Below are 19,569 nucleotides of genomic sequence, written 5' to 3'. Positions count from 1 at the left end.
GCGGCTCATATTTTGGGAACAGATACGTCATCTGATCGAGGAAAGATGAAGAATGAATGGACGAGATGGAAAGAGAAATTAGAGGTTAGGGAAAAAATGTGTGTGTGTGTCTTTGTTCATTTTCTTTCATCTCAGGCTTATCTGACCTTAAAGAAACTCAAAGATGTGATGAATGGCAGTGGGAGGGTCAGCTGAGCAGTAATGTAGAAGTGAAGGCTTGTGTTACTGCGTGTCGATCAGCCTGTAATAATATCTAATTACAGATCAGAACAGTTAGAGAAGAGAAGGGTTCGACTGAAGGCTGTACGTAGCCCTGACAGGTCAGTCCCGCAGTCTGTGGGTAATGTATGCAGATGACACACAGAGATTAAACAGGCAGAACAGGTACGTTTTATTCAGGCCAGACTAATTCTCATTACTTATTTGGTCGTAATGGTAGTCACAGATTACCGAATTGCTCAACTGGCAGGAGAGGACTCATTAACCTTGCTTAACTGCAGAGTGAAAGAAGAACACAGAGCGTATCTGTGACAGGTAAACACCAAACTCAACCACGGGTAGGATACAGGTAATCAACTGATTAACACAATGTTGTGACTCAAATGTTCAGCTTTTGTTGAGTTTGTGTCAAAAATGACGTTTGAGGGTTGTTGTGTTATATTGTGATACATCAGCAACAAAGAAATAATCACAATAAAGTCCACAAAGGTTTTTATACCAGAAACTATTGTTTGTCTTTTTATTCATTCACTTTTATTTCATTTAGCTTTCTTCTCCAGTGAGTTTTCATCCTTGCTTTAATGTTTTGAAGTTTCAGTGTTCGTTTTTGATCATAATGTAATACTGAAGAATGTAACACTGTGTAAAAGCTTGAATCACTCCCTTAATTTCTTTTTATTTTGGTTCCAAGGAGCCACACCATCTTGTTTAAGCAATAGTCTTAGTCTTACTGATAGTTCTCCAAGCTTTCTGAAGGTCTTTCAATGATCCGTTTTAGCCCAGTCCTTAAAGGCACTTGGTTACAAGCAGATTGTCACAAAAACACACCATGTTGTTCTTGAATTTGCAAAAGAAATCACAGTTTGGCAGGCATAAAATAGTATGATGGCACCAAACTTGCTGCATGCTGTACAGTGTGTCCTTAAATACATTGAGAAAATTGGGCCAAAAAACCATCTACAGCAGTTGAAATGTAGATGCAGATGACACAGGACCAGAGAGATGCTTCTGGACCTTCAAATGATTGTTATCAATATGTACGCAGGAGATCAGGAGAGCAGGGTAACAGTAAATATCTATAGCAGATGTGAACACTTCATTTTACCAAGTGGGTCACATGAGAAACTGTACATAAAGCACATCGTTGGCTCTGTCATGGTTTTCAGGTTTCAGAGATCTTGTGAAAATTGATGGAACGATAAACATGGAAAAGTCAGAAGACGTCAGATTTTGTTCCACCATGCAGTCCCATCTTGACCTGCATATAACTGAAGCAGTGTGGGATCATCCCAACAGAGAACAACACAAAAATCCAGTCAACATCCAAAGAAGAGCTCTGAATGTCCTTCACGAAGCCTGGAGAACTGTTCCTGAATACTACTTAAAGAAATTACAACAAGGCTGGCCTACTACAGTTCAGGCTGTGTTAGAAAATAAAGATTTTTATGACATAAGTTGACTTTCAATCTTGTTAGAACTGTATAAACTTGGTTTTTCCTTCCTTCTTCTTCATTAAATCCCCAAATTCCTAGAAAAATATAAACAATCAAGGGGTGGCTCAAGACTTTTGCACAGCACTGTATTTCAGAGGCAGTGTTTAAAATTACACATTATAATACATCACTTCTTAAAAGCAACGGACTCACATTCATACCGGCACCTTCAGATGACAACCATCTTTCCTATACAGTCTGTGGATAGTTCTTGATATTTAAGTTTATGTTTTACCACTTGAAGCATATTTCTGATTTGTCTGAGCTGACCATTTTTAAAATCTTCATCTAACAGCTTCCAGTGGGTCGCATTTTCATGAGGGTGGCATTCATATGTTGCACAAATGCTTTAAAGTTGCTTCATTCGAAGTTAGCTTTGGCTGCCCTCTGCTGGTACTACATGTGCAATCAAAGTTAATTATACCCTAAAACTCTCATGTCAGCTATCTAGACCAGGGGTCAGCAACCTTTAACACCGAAAGAGCCATTTGGACTCGGTTTCCACGCAAAAGAAAACACTGGGAGCCGCAAATACTTTTTGACATCGAAAATGAAGATAACACTGTATATATTGTTTTTTACCTTTATGCCTTGTTTGAACAACTATGGTGTGTTGCTTATGAAATCCTTGAAGTGCTACATTGTGTTACATTTTATTTATGTAATTAACACATTTTGAACTCTTAAAGAAATAGAACAAAAATTAAAGACGCCCAGCTGAACTAAAATGATCCATGTAGCAAACAAAAACTGTTGTGAGCCGCCACCCTTATATCGCGTTTGTGCTTTTGGAGCCTTGACCTGACTTTTAAAAAGTAATTGGAAAAAAGCACTACGCTGCTAAAAAATGAAAAATAGATATTTGCAAAATTCTCCCTAAATATGTATTTTACCTGGTTAATGTGTGTGGCGGGGCGTGGTCTGCAGCGCCGCTGCAGGGGCGGGGGACGCACCTGAGCGGCACCCGCAATCACGCCTCGCCGCCTTTACGTCTGTGCTGTTGTGTTGGTATGTGTTGGGCTGTGAGCTGAAAAGCTACAGCCGGCTGTATGCGTCAGCAACCGTGTCTGAAAAGTGGTCAATAAAGAGATGCAGAAAAGCATGTTCATGGAAACATCATCGGGTCTGCCGTGATATGTTTACAATGGGACTTCTTCTCCCGAACCTCTGCGCACAGCATCTGCAAATCGGGGCTTTCATCTTTACGCAGGACTGTAAGCTGTCATCTGTGAGGCGTGAGCGGCGTTTGTTTTTAACATAGTTCACGGTGGAGAACAGCTGCTGACATAATCTGGATCCGAAGATCCATAATTGGCCTACCTGGGGTCGAAAGTCTCGATAAATGCACGGCGTTTCGGCGGGTATACCGGCTTCCGTGAGTGTGATGCTTATTTTGAGCGATGAAAAAATAATAGAATATAATTTTATTTTTATATTTTAATATCACAATAATTTTCCAATTTAGAACTACAAGTTAAAAAATTACTAACATAAATAAAATACACTTCAGCTAAATACTTCTAATTTATTTTCCCAAACCATGCGGAGCCGCAGTATAAGGACAAAAGAGCTGCATGCGGCTCCGGAGCCGCAGGTTGCCGACCCCTGATCTAGACATTGGTGACTATCACTTCACATTACATTTGCTTTACAACATTAAACTCTGAGGATACAAACAGACGATTAGTAAACTACATTTCAGATTAGTGTTAGACAAATATGAAGGTGGTGGACGAATCATACTGCAGAACTCATACTGTCATAACATACTACACCCATTATGTTTTCAATGGCACAGAGATAAAACAACTACCTAAAAAAAAAAAATGGTATTGCATTGTTAGATGAAACACAAACAACGTGCTGAATGATAGCAGTAGATGTGCTTTCTGTAAAGTACTTTAAAAAAATACAAAAAGCATTAAAAACTTTGCTAGAAAATCCAGTTAAAAAGCCAAAACAAACCATGTTTTGATATCATAGTTATAAAAACTCGTGTTAAAATACAAAATTTTAAAAATGTTTTCTTTAAATGTCTGTGTTTCAGCAAAAATTACTCAAAAAGAAGACACAGTCATCTGTTTGGAACTAGTTTAGGTGCAGATTAATATGCATTTGGTGCACTGCTGAATATATCCATCAGCAGGAAGATGTGCATTTGACTGACTGAGAATAAAACCAGTGTGTGTGCTCACCATAATAAAAGACTGTGTCAGGTTGTGTTTATAACAGTATTTGTCAAACAGCAACGGAGCTCGGTGGCACACAGAGGAATAATGGATCAAACAGATTAGGTTTTAGCTAAACAGTTCATTGATTATCTTTTCATGTACTTTCTTTGCAGCTAGATTGATTGAAGTGTCGCCTTTCTGGTCCGTCTGATGTTTCATCCACAGCTTGACAACCTTACAAGACCATCGTCATACCCCTAAAAAGTCCTTGTAATAAGACAGATGTGTGAATGCTAATGAGACAAGTCCCTTAAAGTTATTAGCAGCCGAGTCTGCAGTTTGATCCTGAATCCGTTTGATGCGCAGTGTCGGTACTCTGATGGAAAAAAAAAAAAGGCCATCTATCCCCAGTGTGGCGTTACTATGGTGAGCGGCTCCCGGTTGTGTCCGTTGATGATCGGCCAGGGATTGAAGTAGGGGAAAACAGGCTCTTTGAATTTTGCATCATTGAATGTGAAGAGGTGGCTCATGTCTCCAGCATCATAAAACGACACTAGGCCACGACCGTAGTCCAGGTATATCCCCACTCTCTTCGGAGGTTTGGAGGGATATAATAAATTCTCCTCTATGTCAGTGCAAGCTTCATACTCGCTGTTGCCGTTTCCGCTGTCCCTCAGCACCAGCGTCCAGAAACCATCATCCGGGCAAAGGCTGATCTCATCTTTCCTGTTGACGGAAACTGTGGCCACGCCCAGTCCCCACGCCGTCTTAGAGCCTACCTCCACCTCCCAGTAGTGTCTGCCTGAAGAGAAGGCTTCAGAGCCCAGGACAATGTTGTAGCGGGTGAAGCGCTCGGGGTTGTTGGGCAGGTTCGCTTGTAGTTTTCCCACCTGGACGCTGGTGCGACACGGGGAAACCCACAGACAAGGGTAGGCTGTGTCTGGGTCAAGGGTCACAGGTGTCACAGCTGGGAGGACATGAAAAACAGAGACAAACCAATGAAGGTGAAACATGTTTACAAGAACTGACACCACCCGAACTCCTCTGGAGTGACCTTCAGCAAGATACTGAATACCAGCCTGCGCAATTAGTGTAAGACGAGCATCAGCTACATGGACGCATATTAAATATAAATAACGTGGCTCCGATGTATCCAGAGATTAAATAAATTTCTGGAGAGCAGCCTGGTTTTACAGCAGTGATGTTTGAGGTCATCACGGACCCAAGGTAAGCATGTGTACGCTCGACCTGTATCGGTAACAAAGAGGTTAAGTTCAGACAACAAATGGCGTCACGCTTGAAACTCACTGCCAGTCAGAGCAGGCTGAAACGAGACTGAACAATGAGTTGAACCACAAATATGTCTTTTCTAGACGCAGCCAAATCTTTTTAAAGGAGTATTCCAACAAATTTTGATGTCACACCACTGTTTGTCATAAAAAGCATTAGTGAGTCTGTGAAATCAGTTGTATAAGGCCTTCTGTTGGTCTTCGGGGGCTTTGAAGTTGGATTTGTTGTATTGAGGCCTGTGGTTTTGGTTTTTGAAGGATACTAGAGGCCACGAGCGCTGTGTCAGTGTTTTTTCCAGACTAGACAGTTAATGACTAATGAGCACTATTGTTCTCTTGACCTTGGTTTGCATGACGTGTGTTATCTTTATACCTGGCTGAAGAATTGAGCTCATTTTCCTCCAAATCCTGTACTGGAGAGGCCCCAGAAAGTCTCCAGATTGCAGGTCCACAGCCATCTCTGCAGGGCGCTCAAACAAGCTCTCTGCCCTGAGAGGGAGAGGGAAAGAGAGTCGTTTTAAAGATTATGAAACATCCAAAACTATATGGTTGTGAACTTGTGTTTTATAGCATATTCGAAGTATTTAAGTACAAGTAACCTTCATTTAAGAAGAAACTAACAAAACCTTTACTCTCCACATTTAAAATGAAATTTGAACCAGTAATGTGTTTCTAGCTGGAACAATCACCACCTCTCATTCTGTTCGAAAACAACTCAAAACGGACATGATTGCCTTGTGACTTTTGGACAAAACTCATGATGAGATAAATGAGATTTGATTAGCTCTGACAGAACTTCTTGGATAAGATTACAGTAGTACTCACCCTCCAATAAAATCTTTAATCCCCTGAAACAGATAGAAACAGGCCTGTGATTACAAACATGTGACTTTCATTCATTCTTTATTCAGTATTATTTTATATGTGCTCCAGTTATTAGCAAAGTATACTGAAAGATTATGAAAAATATGTGGCTTGTCCATAAATCCTTCTCCTCTGCCCCGCCTCTTCTTCTCTCACCTTGAGTTGCTCAGGATTTTCTTCTTCTCTAAGTTTGAGCCGAAGTTTATCGGCTGTAATCTCCAGTTGGCTGATCTGCTCCGTGGACTGAGTGAGCGCCTCCTCTAGCTGCTGAAGCTTCTCCTCCTTCTGCTTCTGCAGTTTTTCCTTTATGCACTCCTCCTCCTCAACGAGGAACTCCCTCATACGGCTAAACTCTGCAGAGACCAGCTCCTCCAAATCTCCCACTCGCTCCTGAAATGCAGCGAGGAATTTGGTCACAGAGAGCAAGAACTCAGATAACTTTGCCAGTCAGTAGGTAAAGCACAGCTGATTTGTACAACTTTTTTTCTTTTTTAACCTCCTCGGACCTGGCGTCCACATATGTGGACATCCAATTTTGGGTTGTCTAGACCACAATACTATATTTTGCTCTACAAGGGGCTGATGTCTCTTACGAGGACATTATACTACCACTGTTCTATCGAAATTTAAAACAAATGTCCTCATATGTGGATCTCTGGCCCTTGTAGAGCAAAATCAGATAAAAAGATAACTTGTTTTTAAATCACGTCCCCCAAATAACAAAAAATAAAAAAAGCATGCCATGAAAGAGTTCGGGTCTTAGGAGGTTAAAGCAATAGCACAACTCAAAAATGCCCCTTAAAGTTGACAGAAACCAAGTCTGTCTTCAAAATGCTTAACTGCTTTAGAGTTTGTATGATAACGATCTCTGAGTCTTTTTAAGCTCTTCCTGGGGTGGAAAAATACCGAGCTATGCTGTGACAAACGGTGGGGTTCAGTTTTATTTTGTCACATTTGAAATTTCTGTTACATACTGTTGTTTTAATAGGGTTTATTATTAGAGAGTTATTATTATTTAACAAGTAGATTATTATTTTTGTTGCGTGTCAGTGAAAATGAGGACACACTTACTTCTCATTGACTGTAATGGTGTGACACTAAAACCGGAAGTGTCCTATTTTACTGTTATTATTGAATAAAAATACAGGGTTTTTTTCCTTCTCTGAAAATATGACTACAACCTTATGTTCAACAGATTAAATCAACAACTTTACACTGTGGCCATTCAGACCAGAAGTGGTTCATCAAATAGGAAAAATCAGTATTTGTTATGAGGAGACGATACATTTTATGTCATATGTGGCACAAATTATTATATCTTATATCTTACTGAGATATAAAAGTTTTTACTAGATCGATCGATTGATAGATAGATAGATAGAGGTATGTCTGTATTTTTAACACAGAGAAGAAAAATTGACAAACTTCCTCTGCTCAACCACATCCTGTCATACTGACAGAGAAAGGGAGAAGTGAAGAAAAAAAATCTGTGAATCTGCATGTAAACTGGGTCAAACAGACAGACAGGAAAATACACCCGCTGACACATTTAAACACACAGATAGGAAAGGAAACGGTCTGCGATAACCTGGAGCAGAGCTAGACGAAGTTATCTGCCACGGCAGAAATGCTCCGGTGCATTCTCTAACACTGCCCTCATATGTTTGTTTAACACACACAGCGTGCGTTTCAGTGAACTTCTTCCTGTGCCTGTCGAAACTCTATCAGCTGAGTTCCCTCGCAAGCTGTGTGACATGAAGCAGTTAGGGCACATGCACAGCCTGTGAAAGAAGAGCGCATGACGAAGATAAACACAAAATAATGTGTATGAATGTTCATGAACCTCCCTTTTTAGTCCAGGATGAGCTCCTGATCATCATCACGTCTAAAGAAAAGATGAGTAAGAACATGGTGTGTCAGCACCAGTCGTTAGTACCGCCAGTCATCCCTCTGTCTTGACAGGTAAAGGTGGAGGAATGCGTCAGAATGTTGCCTGGCTGCTAGAATTTCTGGTTATATTTAGAGGACAAACACACTGGCGTGTTTTTCTTTCACAGTGCTTCACAAAGAAACAGCCAGCGCACACAGAGACGTGATACCTTAATGAGAAGGATCTTTTCATTGGTCTGTTTTTGGAAGAGTGTGGCCTCCTCTGTCTGCACCTGAACCCTCTCCAGAGCCACAGACAGCTTACCCTGCAGGACAAACAGATAATCACATAAAAACGTTTGTTGAGAAGAGGTTATATAAACCAGATTACGCTTCAATCAACAGTTAATTTGATTCGTGCGTCAGTCCGAACAACGTCCCGTCTTTAATGGGAGTCATACATCCGGCAATCCTCAACTGAGCGCCCTGACCCCAAAAATCTAACAAAGCTGGAATTTAGCACTGCTTAAACATGTTAAGACACACAGAGAGGCCTCTCAGAGCGGGTCGCCAAACAACATGATGAAGGTCAGCTGCCAGGTTTGAAAGGTAGTGAAGCTCACAGAGGCCTGCTGAATTCCTGTAACGCACAAAAATTCCCAAAGGCTCCTGGGGCAGACAGGGAGTGTGCTCTTTAAAGCACAACTGCTACATCTATGAAAAGCCTGCTTGCTACATTAGAGCAGTTGAGTTTTTTAGTAAAAAAGTAGTTTTGACTTGACTTATAGGAATACTTGTGAAACTTACAGTACTATAGTACAATAAGAGGAGTGTCCAATAAGCATTGTAAAGTATGCCACTCCTTGAAACTCTGATTGCTTGTTTTATCTAGAAGCTCCAGCTGTTACACTATAGAGCAAAAAAATACAGTAGAAAAATAAATCAAATTTGGTGATTATGTTGGTCAAATCTCAATACAATGTCTGTATATGCCTGATTTAAGTTTTTGGAAGACCGGGAGCCTTAAAAACAAGCCAATAACAAAACAGTACCCTGTAGCTTTCAAACGCCTCTGTAATGGGGATGACATTGTGGTTCTTGTGGTCTCGAGACATCCCGCACACTAGGCAGATGGGAAGCTGGTCGTCCTCACAGTAGAGCTTCAGCTTCTCCTCGTGCTCCTCGCACATATCCAAACCCATTCCCAGGCGTGGCCAGTGCCCGATGGACGAGGCCACGCTGCTCATGCTGGAACCCCGCTCGCGGTCCTCGGGCATCTCCAGCGTACCTTCGTGGTCCCACACGCACATCCCCGCGGCCGCGTCCATGGCGCGGGCTCTGCGCACACTATCCACGACGTTGCACAGGAGCGAGTTGGGTCGCAGTTTCCGGGCGCACGACTTTCTACACTTCGGGCAACTCGAGAGCTCGTCCGCCTTAGCTTCCCAGCACTGGATGATGCACACCTGGCAGAAGTGGTGCCCGCACTCAAGGATCACGGGATCATGGAAGAGTTCCAAACACACCGGGCAGGTGAGCTCCGACTGTAGCTCTTCAAGCGCGTTGGCCTCCGCCATCGTCTACTGCGCTCATACTTCTCAGAAGACACGTCTGTGGGAAACACTGTGACGGGGAAACAAGACTAAACTGCTCTTCCGTTCACATTCAGAGAGGGAGTGGTCTGACGCTGACAGCAGTACGACTTTTTTCACGGAAGCGACCAAAGGCGTGTAGAAACAGGGTCGGCTGGGCGTGATGAAGGGCTCCGTTAAAGGGCGCAGTGTGTTTACGATTGCCCTGAGCGAAAGAGGGTTTCTTAGAAGGAAGAGAACAGTAACAAGAAAGGTCACGTTATTGGTGCGAGGATTTTTTAAAAGGGGCTTGTACCAGGAACAAATTGGCTGACTTGTTGGTTTTATAAGTTTTTCAATTATTAAACACTTACAGTAAATAAATCAGAAACGTGTGAGCGGAAACTTCTGTGTTGTAGGGTAAAAGACACAAACCAAAAAGTGATTTCCCGTATTTTCCAAAAAACGATTACCCGTATATAAACAGCTCTGAATAAGTTGTTGGCCTATAAACTCATACAAATATATGGCAAACCTATCTCTCTTTGAGCATATCGAGTCATTTTGAGACAGAAACATCATTCCTGTCATAAAGTAAGATCTGCAATTAGTTTTTGCCATAGTTGCTTTTATTTATCCTTTATTTATCCAGCGCAAAAGTTTTATTGACATTAAAAATGTAGGGTTTTTTAAAGATCTCGCCAAGAAGGCAGCATAAATTGCAACAATTATGACATCACAGCTCTATAAAGATGTTTTAAGTGGCCAAAAGGGGCTGGATTCATTACAATGTAGCTACAATAACGCAGAAATACTTTTACTAATTTCTATATTTTATGTATAATCTCTTCTTAAATCCTATTGATCACAGTCTATTTACAAATATAAGTAGAGACATTAAACATGGAAACATACAGAAACATTAGAAATCAGATGATCGCCTTTTGGAACAACACCCATCTCAGACAGAATCAAAAGCATTTAAAGGCTTTTGAAGATTGAAACTAAGTTTTGAAGCGCTGAAATGCATTTGAGTTTCCTTCTTCACATATACATCACAGGTTTTACCCTACATGTTTTCACAGTGTCGGTGTAATCAAGTCCCATTCATGGCATTTATGGATTTGACTGCATTACACTGTAGAGGCGCAGCTACTTAATATAGACAACACTGAATAAATTTGTGTTAATACTCATGTAAGAGAGCATTAGTGTACATGTATAAGGGCTCTTTAATTAGGCCTTTAATTGGGCTTTAAATTAAACTTGCCTCTCCAGGTTATCCCCAAGAACACACACACACACACACACACACACACACACACACACACACACACACACACACACACACACAGCCTTCCAGTCAGCAAAGCATGACTCAGAGCAAGGAAGAAGGGAAGAGAAAGTAGCTGACACCAAGAAAAAAAAACACTCTTGCCAGCATTCTTCAATTAAAATTATATCTCTGCCTGTCCACGGATTACACGCTAATACAAATAAAGCCTTATTAGTCTCAGTCAATTTTATACACTTTGCATGATTAATGTCAGGGTCATGTAGGTCATCCTGCCACTTGCTGTTGTTCCTCTGAGTGCTCAGTAGATGGCCCTGATGATCAGTCTACCAGGTGCATTTTTAAGATAAGGACTGATGCAGTATTTGCTCCTTTTCTCCTGGATTTTTTCCTCCAGACGCTAAATTTGAGACCAGCTTGTTGTAAACTGTATCCATTTCACAAATTAACTATCAGAATATTTTGGGAGGGAGGCGATATATTAAATATTATAACAAGTTTTCCATTCTGGTGGTTTTCTCATGAATATTAAAAACATTTTCTCAACAAATGGTCTCATTCCTAAGATTATTTAGGGGTTTCTCAGAGAGGTGAGATTACGTCTAAACTTTTGTGTGCCCAAAAACTCAAACAGCTTGTGAGTCTTCTTCTTCTTTCCACTTCTCCCTTTAGGGGTCGCTACAGTAGATTATCTCACCCTGTCACTAGCATCCCCATCTGCTACAACAGTCCTCTGCATGCCCTCCTTTCTAATCCAGAGAAAATCTTAACATCTTTAAATCTGCCACCTGTCTTTTTGTTAGTGCCACAGTCTCCAAAGCATACATCATAGCACGTCTTCCTACCTTCTTGTAAATCCTCTCTTTCATTCTTTCTTCTATCATGCCACAAATCACACCTGAAGCCCACTCCACCCCGCCTGCACTCCTTTCTTCACCTCTCTTGTGCACTGTCCACAGCTTTGGATCACTTATCTTTTTTTATCTATGTTTTTGCTGCTTCCCCATTACACCTGTCTCCTTATACACACACCTATTCTGTCTCGCTTTTACTGACTTTCATTCATCTCCTCTCCAGAGCATACCTCCACCTAGGCTCTCTTCCACCTGCTCCCTACACCTGTTGTCAAAGCAGACTCCAGACTTCATCTGTCAGCCTGTCCATCACCATCTTAAGTAGGAAGGTCAGTTCCCTGATGTAATGCCATCCCCACATTTCACTCCTACCTCACACCTCACCGCTGTCTCGCTGTCCTCAGACATGTCCTACACCAGCCTCGCATACTTCTCTGCCACTCCTGACTTCCTCCTGCAGTCCCACATTTCCGCTCTAAGCTCCCTGTCATGTGCTTTCTTTAGATCCACAAAGACACCGGTCCTTGTACTTGTATACTTCTCCATAAACACTGTGAAAGTAAATATGGCATTTATAGTTTTTGTTCTGCATTTGTGTGGGCTCTGTGTAAATTTTTCACTACACCGTAACATCCTGCATTTCTGTAGAAACAGATCAATCATGGCTAGATGTAGAGGCAGTGTGTTTCAACCATTTGAAAAACCTAAATTATAGAAAACTGAAACCAGTAAATATGACATTTTCCTAATGCCCACAAATGCTGTAGATAGTGAGAGAGTAATTCCATGAGGTTTGATGGCTGAATAATACCAAGTAATATGCGGTCAGGCTTACTAAAACCAGAGGTAATATGTATTCAATATGTATAATCTTAAATATGTATACATTTAGTCAGTTTAAGTTATTATGTAAATATATTTTCACCTGTGCAGTACTGTGAAAAATTAAATACGTCCTTACTACTGGAATTAAGTGGGTAAGAAGTAATTTAATTGTTTCAATTTATTTATATAGCACCAAATCACACAAACAGTTGGCGACAGTGGGAAGAATCTATGTATCTTTTCAAAAAGAAAAGTTTTAAGACTAATCTTAAACGTAGAGATGGGTTCTGCCTCCTAAATACAAACTGGGAGCTGGCTCCACAGAAGAGGGCCAGGAAGCTGAAAGTTTTGCCTCCCATTCTACTTTTGAAGTGAAGTTGTCAGGCACTGCTAATCAAATGCAAGTATGACCGGCTCTATAAAAGCAGAGGTTTAGAGCATTCAGATGTTGGTTAACACAATGCCATAATCTTCCCAAGATTGGAAATTCCAGCAAATTCACTCCAAAAATTTGCAACAATGCGAAACTGCTGAAAACCCAAAAGCTCTCAGACTCTACAGGCCTCCGTTAGCATGTTAAATTTTAAAGGTCATGACCATTAGAAGAAGAATAAACAAGTTTGTCTTGTTTGGAAGGACTATCAGGAGAAAGCTTCTTTCCTCTAAAAGAACATGGAAGCACCCATTTTTGTGATGAGTGGGCCGTGCAATAAAACAATGATCCCAAGCACAGCAGCAAATCTACAACAGAATGGCAGAAAAACAAAAGCATCAAGATATTGCAATGTCCCAGACCTTAAATTGATGTCCATGATTAAACAGATGGACACAAGCCGTCTTCTTTGCAACCAACGCTGTAAAGAAGAGTGAACCACAATTCCTCCACAGTGATGTGAGATACTGATAAAGTCATACAGAAAACCATTACTACAACACAGAACCAGTAGCTTGTAGTAAACAAACTTTCCTTTCACACGTAAGTATCAGGATATGTTTCATTTAGATGTGTGAAAAATATCTAATCTGTAGTTTTCTGCTGTGATCGTGGTTTCTTTCATATTTTTTGCTTTTTCTGCATTCTGACAATCCCTAAATGTAGCGAATCATAATTTGTTTGATTAAAAACGGACTAAAATGGAGAATTTCCCCACAAATTGAGCACATAACAAAATAAAGAAGCCACATACTGGTAGTAAACATTTGCTATTTTGGCAATTGAGAAATCGGGGAAGCTCTGCGAGGAGCTTTTTTTGTCTTTCAGAATCCTACTGGTTCTGACATCGAGCGGAGTTTTGATGACAGAAGGAAAAACTGCATTACACCGAAACCAATGAGACAGAAAGAGAAACAGAAACATTTGACAGCATGTGATTACATAAATACATAATTTGTCAAATGACTGTCAATAAACACCTGATGCTGCATTAAACATGTGCTGGAGCTGGTTTAGGACAGTGGTGACAGAAACGAGTGTTTGATTTTCATTATGGAAAGCATCGCATGTCACACCGCTCTGCCTCAAACGAGATACACGTCTCAAAGTTTTCCATGATGCTTCTTTTTTTTAGGTACAAAGTGTAATAAGGGAGATTCTCCTGGCCATTAAAAATTCTGGACTAAGTGTACTCAAGATAAAAAATCAGCTTGTACGAGACAACAAACAGGAAAGGCAATGTCAGTTCCTGTGACTTTACCACACGTTTTTTGCTCTTTTTAAAACTAATATCATCAGTGCATGTTGTGTGTCATCAGACTGACATAGTGTGACAAATAAAATCCCAGGATTTGTAGAACTCAAGGTGTTCCTACGAGTGTGTAGGTCCAAATTTATCCATTTACCTTGACAAAATTTCCAAATGATTAAAATTTGAAAAGAATCCAAGATTTTTTTTAAAATCTGTGACGCAAACTTGATTCTCAGAAGGGAGCCTGACTGGTCATTAGCAGGGGAAGTTTGATTGTAAACGTTGATGTGGGTGGGTAAGAACTGTTACCGCGCTCTTGGTATAAATGAGGAAACCTCAGCGTTAGATTGCAGATGCAGAACTAACAAACAACAACTGTGGATTATTTTACTCCGGGGATTCGTCTGCTTACTAGAATCTGTTTCTGATCTACAGCTGACCTGCTCATCTGTTACAGAAGATGTCTCAAAGGAATTTGCTCAAACCCTCCATCAGAGCTCTGTTTCTACTTCTTCTTTGTAGCCTGGTTGTTGGCGAGATCGGCAACGACTTCTCCCACTGCCCTAATTTCTTCTATAATCAAACTCCCCCACAGGGTGTCAGGGCACAAGGATATCAGCCAATATGCCAGCGCTATAGAAACCAGTACCACTTTGCCAGCCTGTATGATCGTCAGCGTCGAGTGCCTTTGTTCTCTGCGTACAGACTGAGTCCTGCTGATGGCAAACGACCCAAATCCGTTTGGATGTATGAACCGCAGGTAAGAAGGAGCAGACACTTATTTTATAGTGTTGTGTTCATTGTTTTTTTTCCGGTGGAAAATAGAGATTATACGTAAAAAACACATGTATGAAAAACACAGTCACATATATGTTTTCTTTTGTGGACCCATGAAGAAAGAGACATTTGCATTTTCAAATGAGGTCATGTTTAAAGCTATGTGACTGTTTAACTCAAACAGAAGCAGCAAACTCTTTTATAGTTTCTAAACATGGTCATGTCCTTTTTCCTCCGTCTGTCAGTTGGCATTTTCCGGTGCCAGCCCAGAGATGAAGCATTTCGACACCCCTGTCGACCAGAATGTGATTGAAAGCCAGGCGGTGCTTGATGACTACAGGAACTCCAACTTTACCAAGGGTCATCTCAATCCCAGCTTGCACCAGAAGACGCTCGACAACCGGAAAGCCACCTTTACCCTGACAAACATTGTCCCCCAAAAACAGGGCTCCAACTCTGGACCCTGGAGCAAACTCGAGAATGACGTGTTGAGAGATTTCAATATGTCCTGCAACGGGACCATGTACGTGATCACCGGGGCCATGCCATACAAATCTGGGGACCACTGGATTAATAACAGGGTGTCTGTTCCTGAATACATGTGGTCTGCCTACTGCTGCCCATCATTCAAATCTGATCTCCCTAATAATGTGAAGCAGTTTTTCCCCACGTATGCTGCAGTTGGAAGAAACGACCCGAACAGCGGCGAGGAGATTGTGCCAGTTAATAAGAATGCCAAGCCCAGCGTGCGGGGCTATGATGTGAGGAGGATGCCGTTAGAGAACCTGGAGGTTATCCTGGCAGAAAGACTGGCCATGCCCATCAGTCTGTTTGATAACCGCTGTCAGGCATAAAAGCCTTTAGCTTGACCGGACTCTGATAAACTCGCTGCAGTTTTAATTATCGAGCTTCTGCTTGATTATCGAGGACATGATGGACTGAAATAGTTTTTTTCCACCTGATTGACTTTGTAAAAATGTCATTTCCCCCCCCTGCTAATGTCATTTCGCTCACATTTAATAGCATTATCATTTTCCAATTAATCAAGACTGAAGTGTGTGATTTTAATGTTTATTCTCCAATAGATTCAAAAGCCAAACACAGAGAGTAGCAAGCGCTCAGTTCTTTTAAATAAAACTGCACTGGTTTTAACATGAGTCAGTTATTGATTACATATTACAAATGTACATTTGAGCTGGAACACCATCAATAAATACTAAGTCTATACAAATGTCTGATTTCATTTTTTCGTCTTTACAAAAATGACTTAGTGAATTTCAGCATTAAATCATAGAAAACATTTTAGGGGCAGACAAGCTTTCTGGGTCACTTTTTTTCAGAAGTTTGCCACTGACGTTACCCAGTTCAACATTTAAGGATGATTGTGTCAAACTAAAGAAAAATAGTTGAAATGAGAAACTTTCTCATGAATTATTTGACCACATAAAGAAAATAAATAAACCGCAGACTTGCTGTGAACTGACAGTTGCTAAATAAAGGTCGAACTATGGTAAGGTGAGTTTTTATATGTTCAGAAAATTTGGTTCCCACGAGAGAGCGAGTTTCAGTGACACAAAGAACACGGATCTCAGGAAAACCAGTGTTTACTGAGACAAGAAGAAAAACAAAGATCAAAGCAAATGGATATGATTTAAATAGTGGTTACCCATAGATAGCATCACAGCATTTGTGCTTGGTGTGTTATTTCCAATCTTTCACATCTCTCAAGAAGCCCAAATTTTTATAGAAAACTTGATATAAAGCTGGAGACAGACTCTCTGAAGGAAAATGCTGCAACACCACAAGCGCCCCTTGTTTCTTCTGGCAAGCAGGAACTATACTGTCACTTGGTAAAAAGCTACAGGAAGTGAATTTATTATCTAACAACATTTATTTTCTAATAAACGAGGTTGTACTCTGGTTTTGGTCACATAGCAATGGTGAAACTTAAATGTCTGAACCGCAAATAAGATGTGAGACACAACACATCTCACAGCTGTAGGTCTGGGTTCTTTTTTACTTGTTGTCTTTCCTGCTCCTGCAGAAAAGGGCTCGCTGGAGCTGATCTGGTAGTCGTTCCACATTCATGCACCACTCACCCTTACTCTGCAAACAAACTGACCTTCTGACAGATGGACAGCTTTTTTATGTCTTCTTTTTAAAAAAAAAAAAAGACTTTAGATTTTTAATATTAATAGAGACAGTGAAAACATATTTGGATACAGACTCTTTGTAGGAAAATGCTACAACACCGCAACTCCTGCATGGCTCTTCCAGCCATTGAAAACATGGTGCTAAATGGGATGCAAACAAAACAACATCAGCTTCTAGCTATCAGCTATCAGACACCATTCAGTTACTTCCTATAGCATTTTACCAAATGCTAATAATGCAACACATTTCACGTGTTGCATTGTGAACTGTTGCATTGTGCATCACATCTGATAGATGTGGTGCACAGCTATACTCGATGTGCACAATCACGTGGCAAACAGCCAAATGATGAACCACTATTTAAATCATATCCATTTGCTTTGAGCTTTGTTTTTTTTCTTGTCTCAGTAAACACTGGTTTGCCTGAGATCCGTGCAACACATTTCACAGCCTCAACCCTGACTTTTGGGGGTTTCTTTCTTTATCTTTTCCTGATGTTGCAAAAAATGTACTAATGGAGCCGTCCTGGTTAGAGCTGCAGCACAACTGAGCTGTTCTGGGTCAGGAGGCCAGAAATGAATCTTTCCAGGGTTCTCCCTCGTCCAACCTGACTGGCCGAGCTAACAAACACGGCTTGTTAGCTTAGTTTGTAGTTGTTCTACATTCACGCACCGCTCACCCAGAACCTGCAAACAAACCAAACTGCTGAGTGTCATACTGTTTTATGTCTTTTTTAAGTTACTCTAGACTTTAGCCGCTATTTAAAAACTACGAAGACACAGTATCTTATGTCAAATACACAGCGTGCCAGGATATGTCAAAGTGCTGTTTTCATTGCATAGTGCAAGAAAGCCCATCAGTCAATCACAAATATCAGTAAGTGAGACTTATATCTGTATAACTAGTGCACAAAAGAAACTCTCAACAACAGCCCAACACTTGAATATGTCTAATATGGCAATATTTTTTATAATTATAATATGATCATGACTCAGACAACATAAAATAGGTTGACTTTTGTATGAAAGCACTTCTATTCACCAGCCTAATCTATTTTATTACAGTTTAGCTCAGTAAAGTCTCGCCAGTGCACTGTGAATTAGTTTAACCTTAACAGATCTAGTTTTGACTTTTCCTTAAGGTCTGAAAATAGATAAATTCAATAAGACTTCAGATAAAGAGCCGTTTCTTTCTACTTCCGTAAAACGTTTAACTTTCTATTTACTCATAATAACCACAAAGAAGCGATGTAGATAAAAACAGAACAACTCTGGCCATGTAACATGCAACCCTTTCCTTGCATGACTGCAGCCTGCACACAGGCTGTAATAAACAGCTTTATCATGATGAAACTTTTTTTTTTCAGCCAGACTGAATGTGAAGCTCTTCCCAACACACATTTTCTAAAATGTGACAGAAAGCAAAGCAGCGTTTGAGGATAAAAGCAGGTCTATTTAAACTGAGGGCCCTCTCACTCCCATGCTGCACTAGAAAAGCTGCGAGTCCATCGACACCCCGAGAAACATGATTACACTGTGGGTAGAACTCCAGCACTCGGCCCTTGAGTCATCTGGTACGAGGTAAGTTGAAGATCCCGTCAGAACCAGCCTGAAGTGGGCTGGATAGATGACAAGCAGGGCTGTCGTTAGTGAGCACAGATGGTCTACTTTGCTCTTTCTTCAAATATGAACTTCCTGACTTGGATATCTTTTCCCCTCGACACACATCATGCTGCTGTGGGAAGAACAGAAATAATCCTGAGTGGAGAGGACTTTGCGAATTAGGTTCACCACCTTTCTAATATCAGGACTTAGCTGTAGAGTGGGCGATCATGAGAGAAAACATCAATCTACCCTCACCTACCACTTCACCTTGCTAATAGATTGCCTTTTGCCTTAACTCTTCCAGTCATAGAGTCAACAAGGTGCTGGAAAGTGTTGATGCAGGCTCAATCATCTGGGTAAGGAAATCCCAGAAAGTTGATTCTGTTTCTATTCCATGGGAGAAACGCTTCCTCACTTATTCAAGTGGCTTTTTCAGTCTCAGTTGACTAAATAGAAATCATCAGAAACAGAAGTCAGCTGAGACCAAAGATATCTCTTGGATGAGTGATGAAATGTTTCTCTCACAGAAAACGCTACGTCCAGATGAACAGAATCAACTTTGTGGGGAGATGCTGGAAACACTCCTCAGAGGGTTTGGTCCATATTGACAAGATAGTTTGAGATGGTTGTGTGTGGGAAAATCCAAGTAGATAAGCAGCTTCTGAAATACTCAAACAAGCCCACGTGACAACAACAACAACCACCACGCCACGTTCAAAGTCACTTAAATCTTTCTTCCCATTTCTGATGCTTGGTTCAAATTTGTTGTCTTGACATGCATGAATGCAGTGAACGCATGCATCCAGTCAGCTGACTAGACACATGCATTAACAAGTAGCTGAACAGGTGTACCTAATAAAGTGGCTGGCGAGCATCTCCATTTGATAGCCATCATTAACA

At 40.8% G+C, this 19,569-nt stretch overlaps 2 protein-coding genes across 2 annotated transcripts; one reads left to right on the top strand and one right to left on the bottom strand.

The window, feature by feature from the left end:
- Positions 1–722: 722 nt before the first annotated feature.
- Positions 723–9,688, bottom strand: LOC146524704 (zinc-binding protein A33-like). Its single transcript, XM_085134566.1, has 6 exons — positions 8,958–9,688; positions 8,136–8,231; positions 6,193–6,426; positions 5,998–6,020; positions 5,546–5,661; positions 723–4,850 (listed from the first exon to the last, which is right to left on the bottom strand). Exons 1-6 carry the CDS (start codon positions 9,480–9,482, stop codon positions 4,285–4,287), a joined length of 1,560 nt encoding a protein of 519 aa, XP_084990692.1. The 5' UTR covers positions 9,483–9,688; the 3' UTR covers positions 723–4,284.
- Positions 9,689–14,378: 4,690 nt separating this feature from the next.
- Positions 14,379–17,036, top strand: LOC146524703 (endonuclease domain-containing 1 protein-like). Its single transcript, XM_085134595.1, has 2 exons — positions 14,379–14,894; positions 15,157–17,036. The coding sequence occupies exons 1-2, from the start codon at positions 14,595–14,597 to the stop codon at positions 15,763–15,765; spliced, it is 909 nt and encodes a 302-aa protein (XP_084990721.1). The 5' UTR covers positions 14,379–14,594; the 3' UTR covers positions 15,766–17,036.
- The last annotated feature ends 2,533 nt before the right edge of the window (positions 17,037–19,569 follow it).

Source organism: Neolamprologus multifasciatus, chromosome 2, assembly GCF_963576455.1.
Source record: "Neolamprologus multifasciatus chromosome 2, fNeoMul1.2, whole genome shotgun sequence".
NCBI lineage: Eukaryota > Metazoa > Chordata > Actinopteri > Cichliformes > Cichlidae > Neolamprologus > Neolamprologus multifasciatus.
The sequence above is the reverse complement of the archived record's forward strand: the minus strand, read 5'-3'. Positions and strand labels throughout refer to the sequence as shown.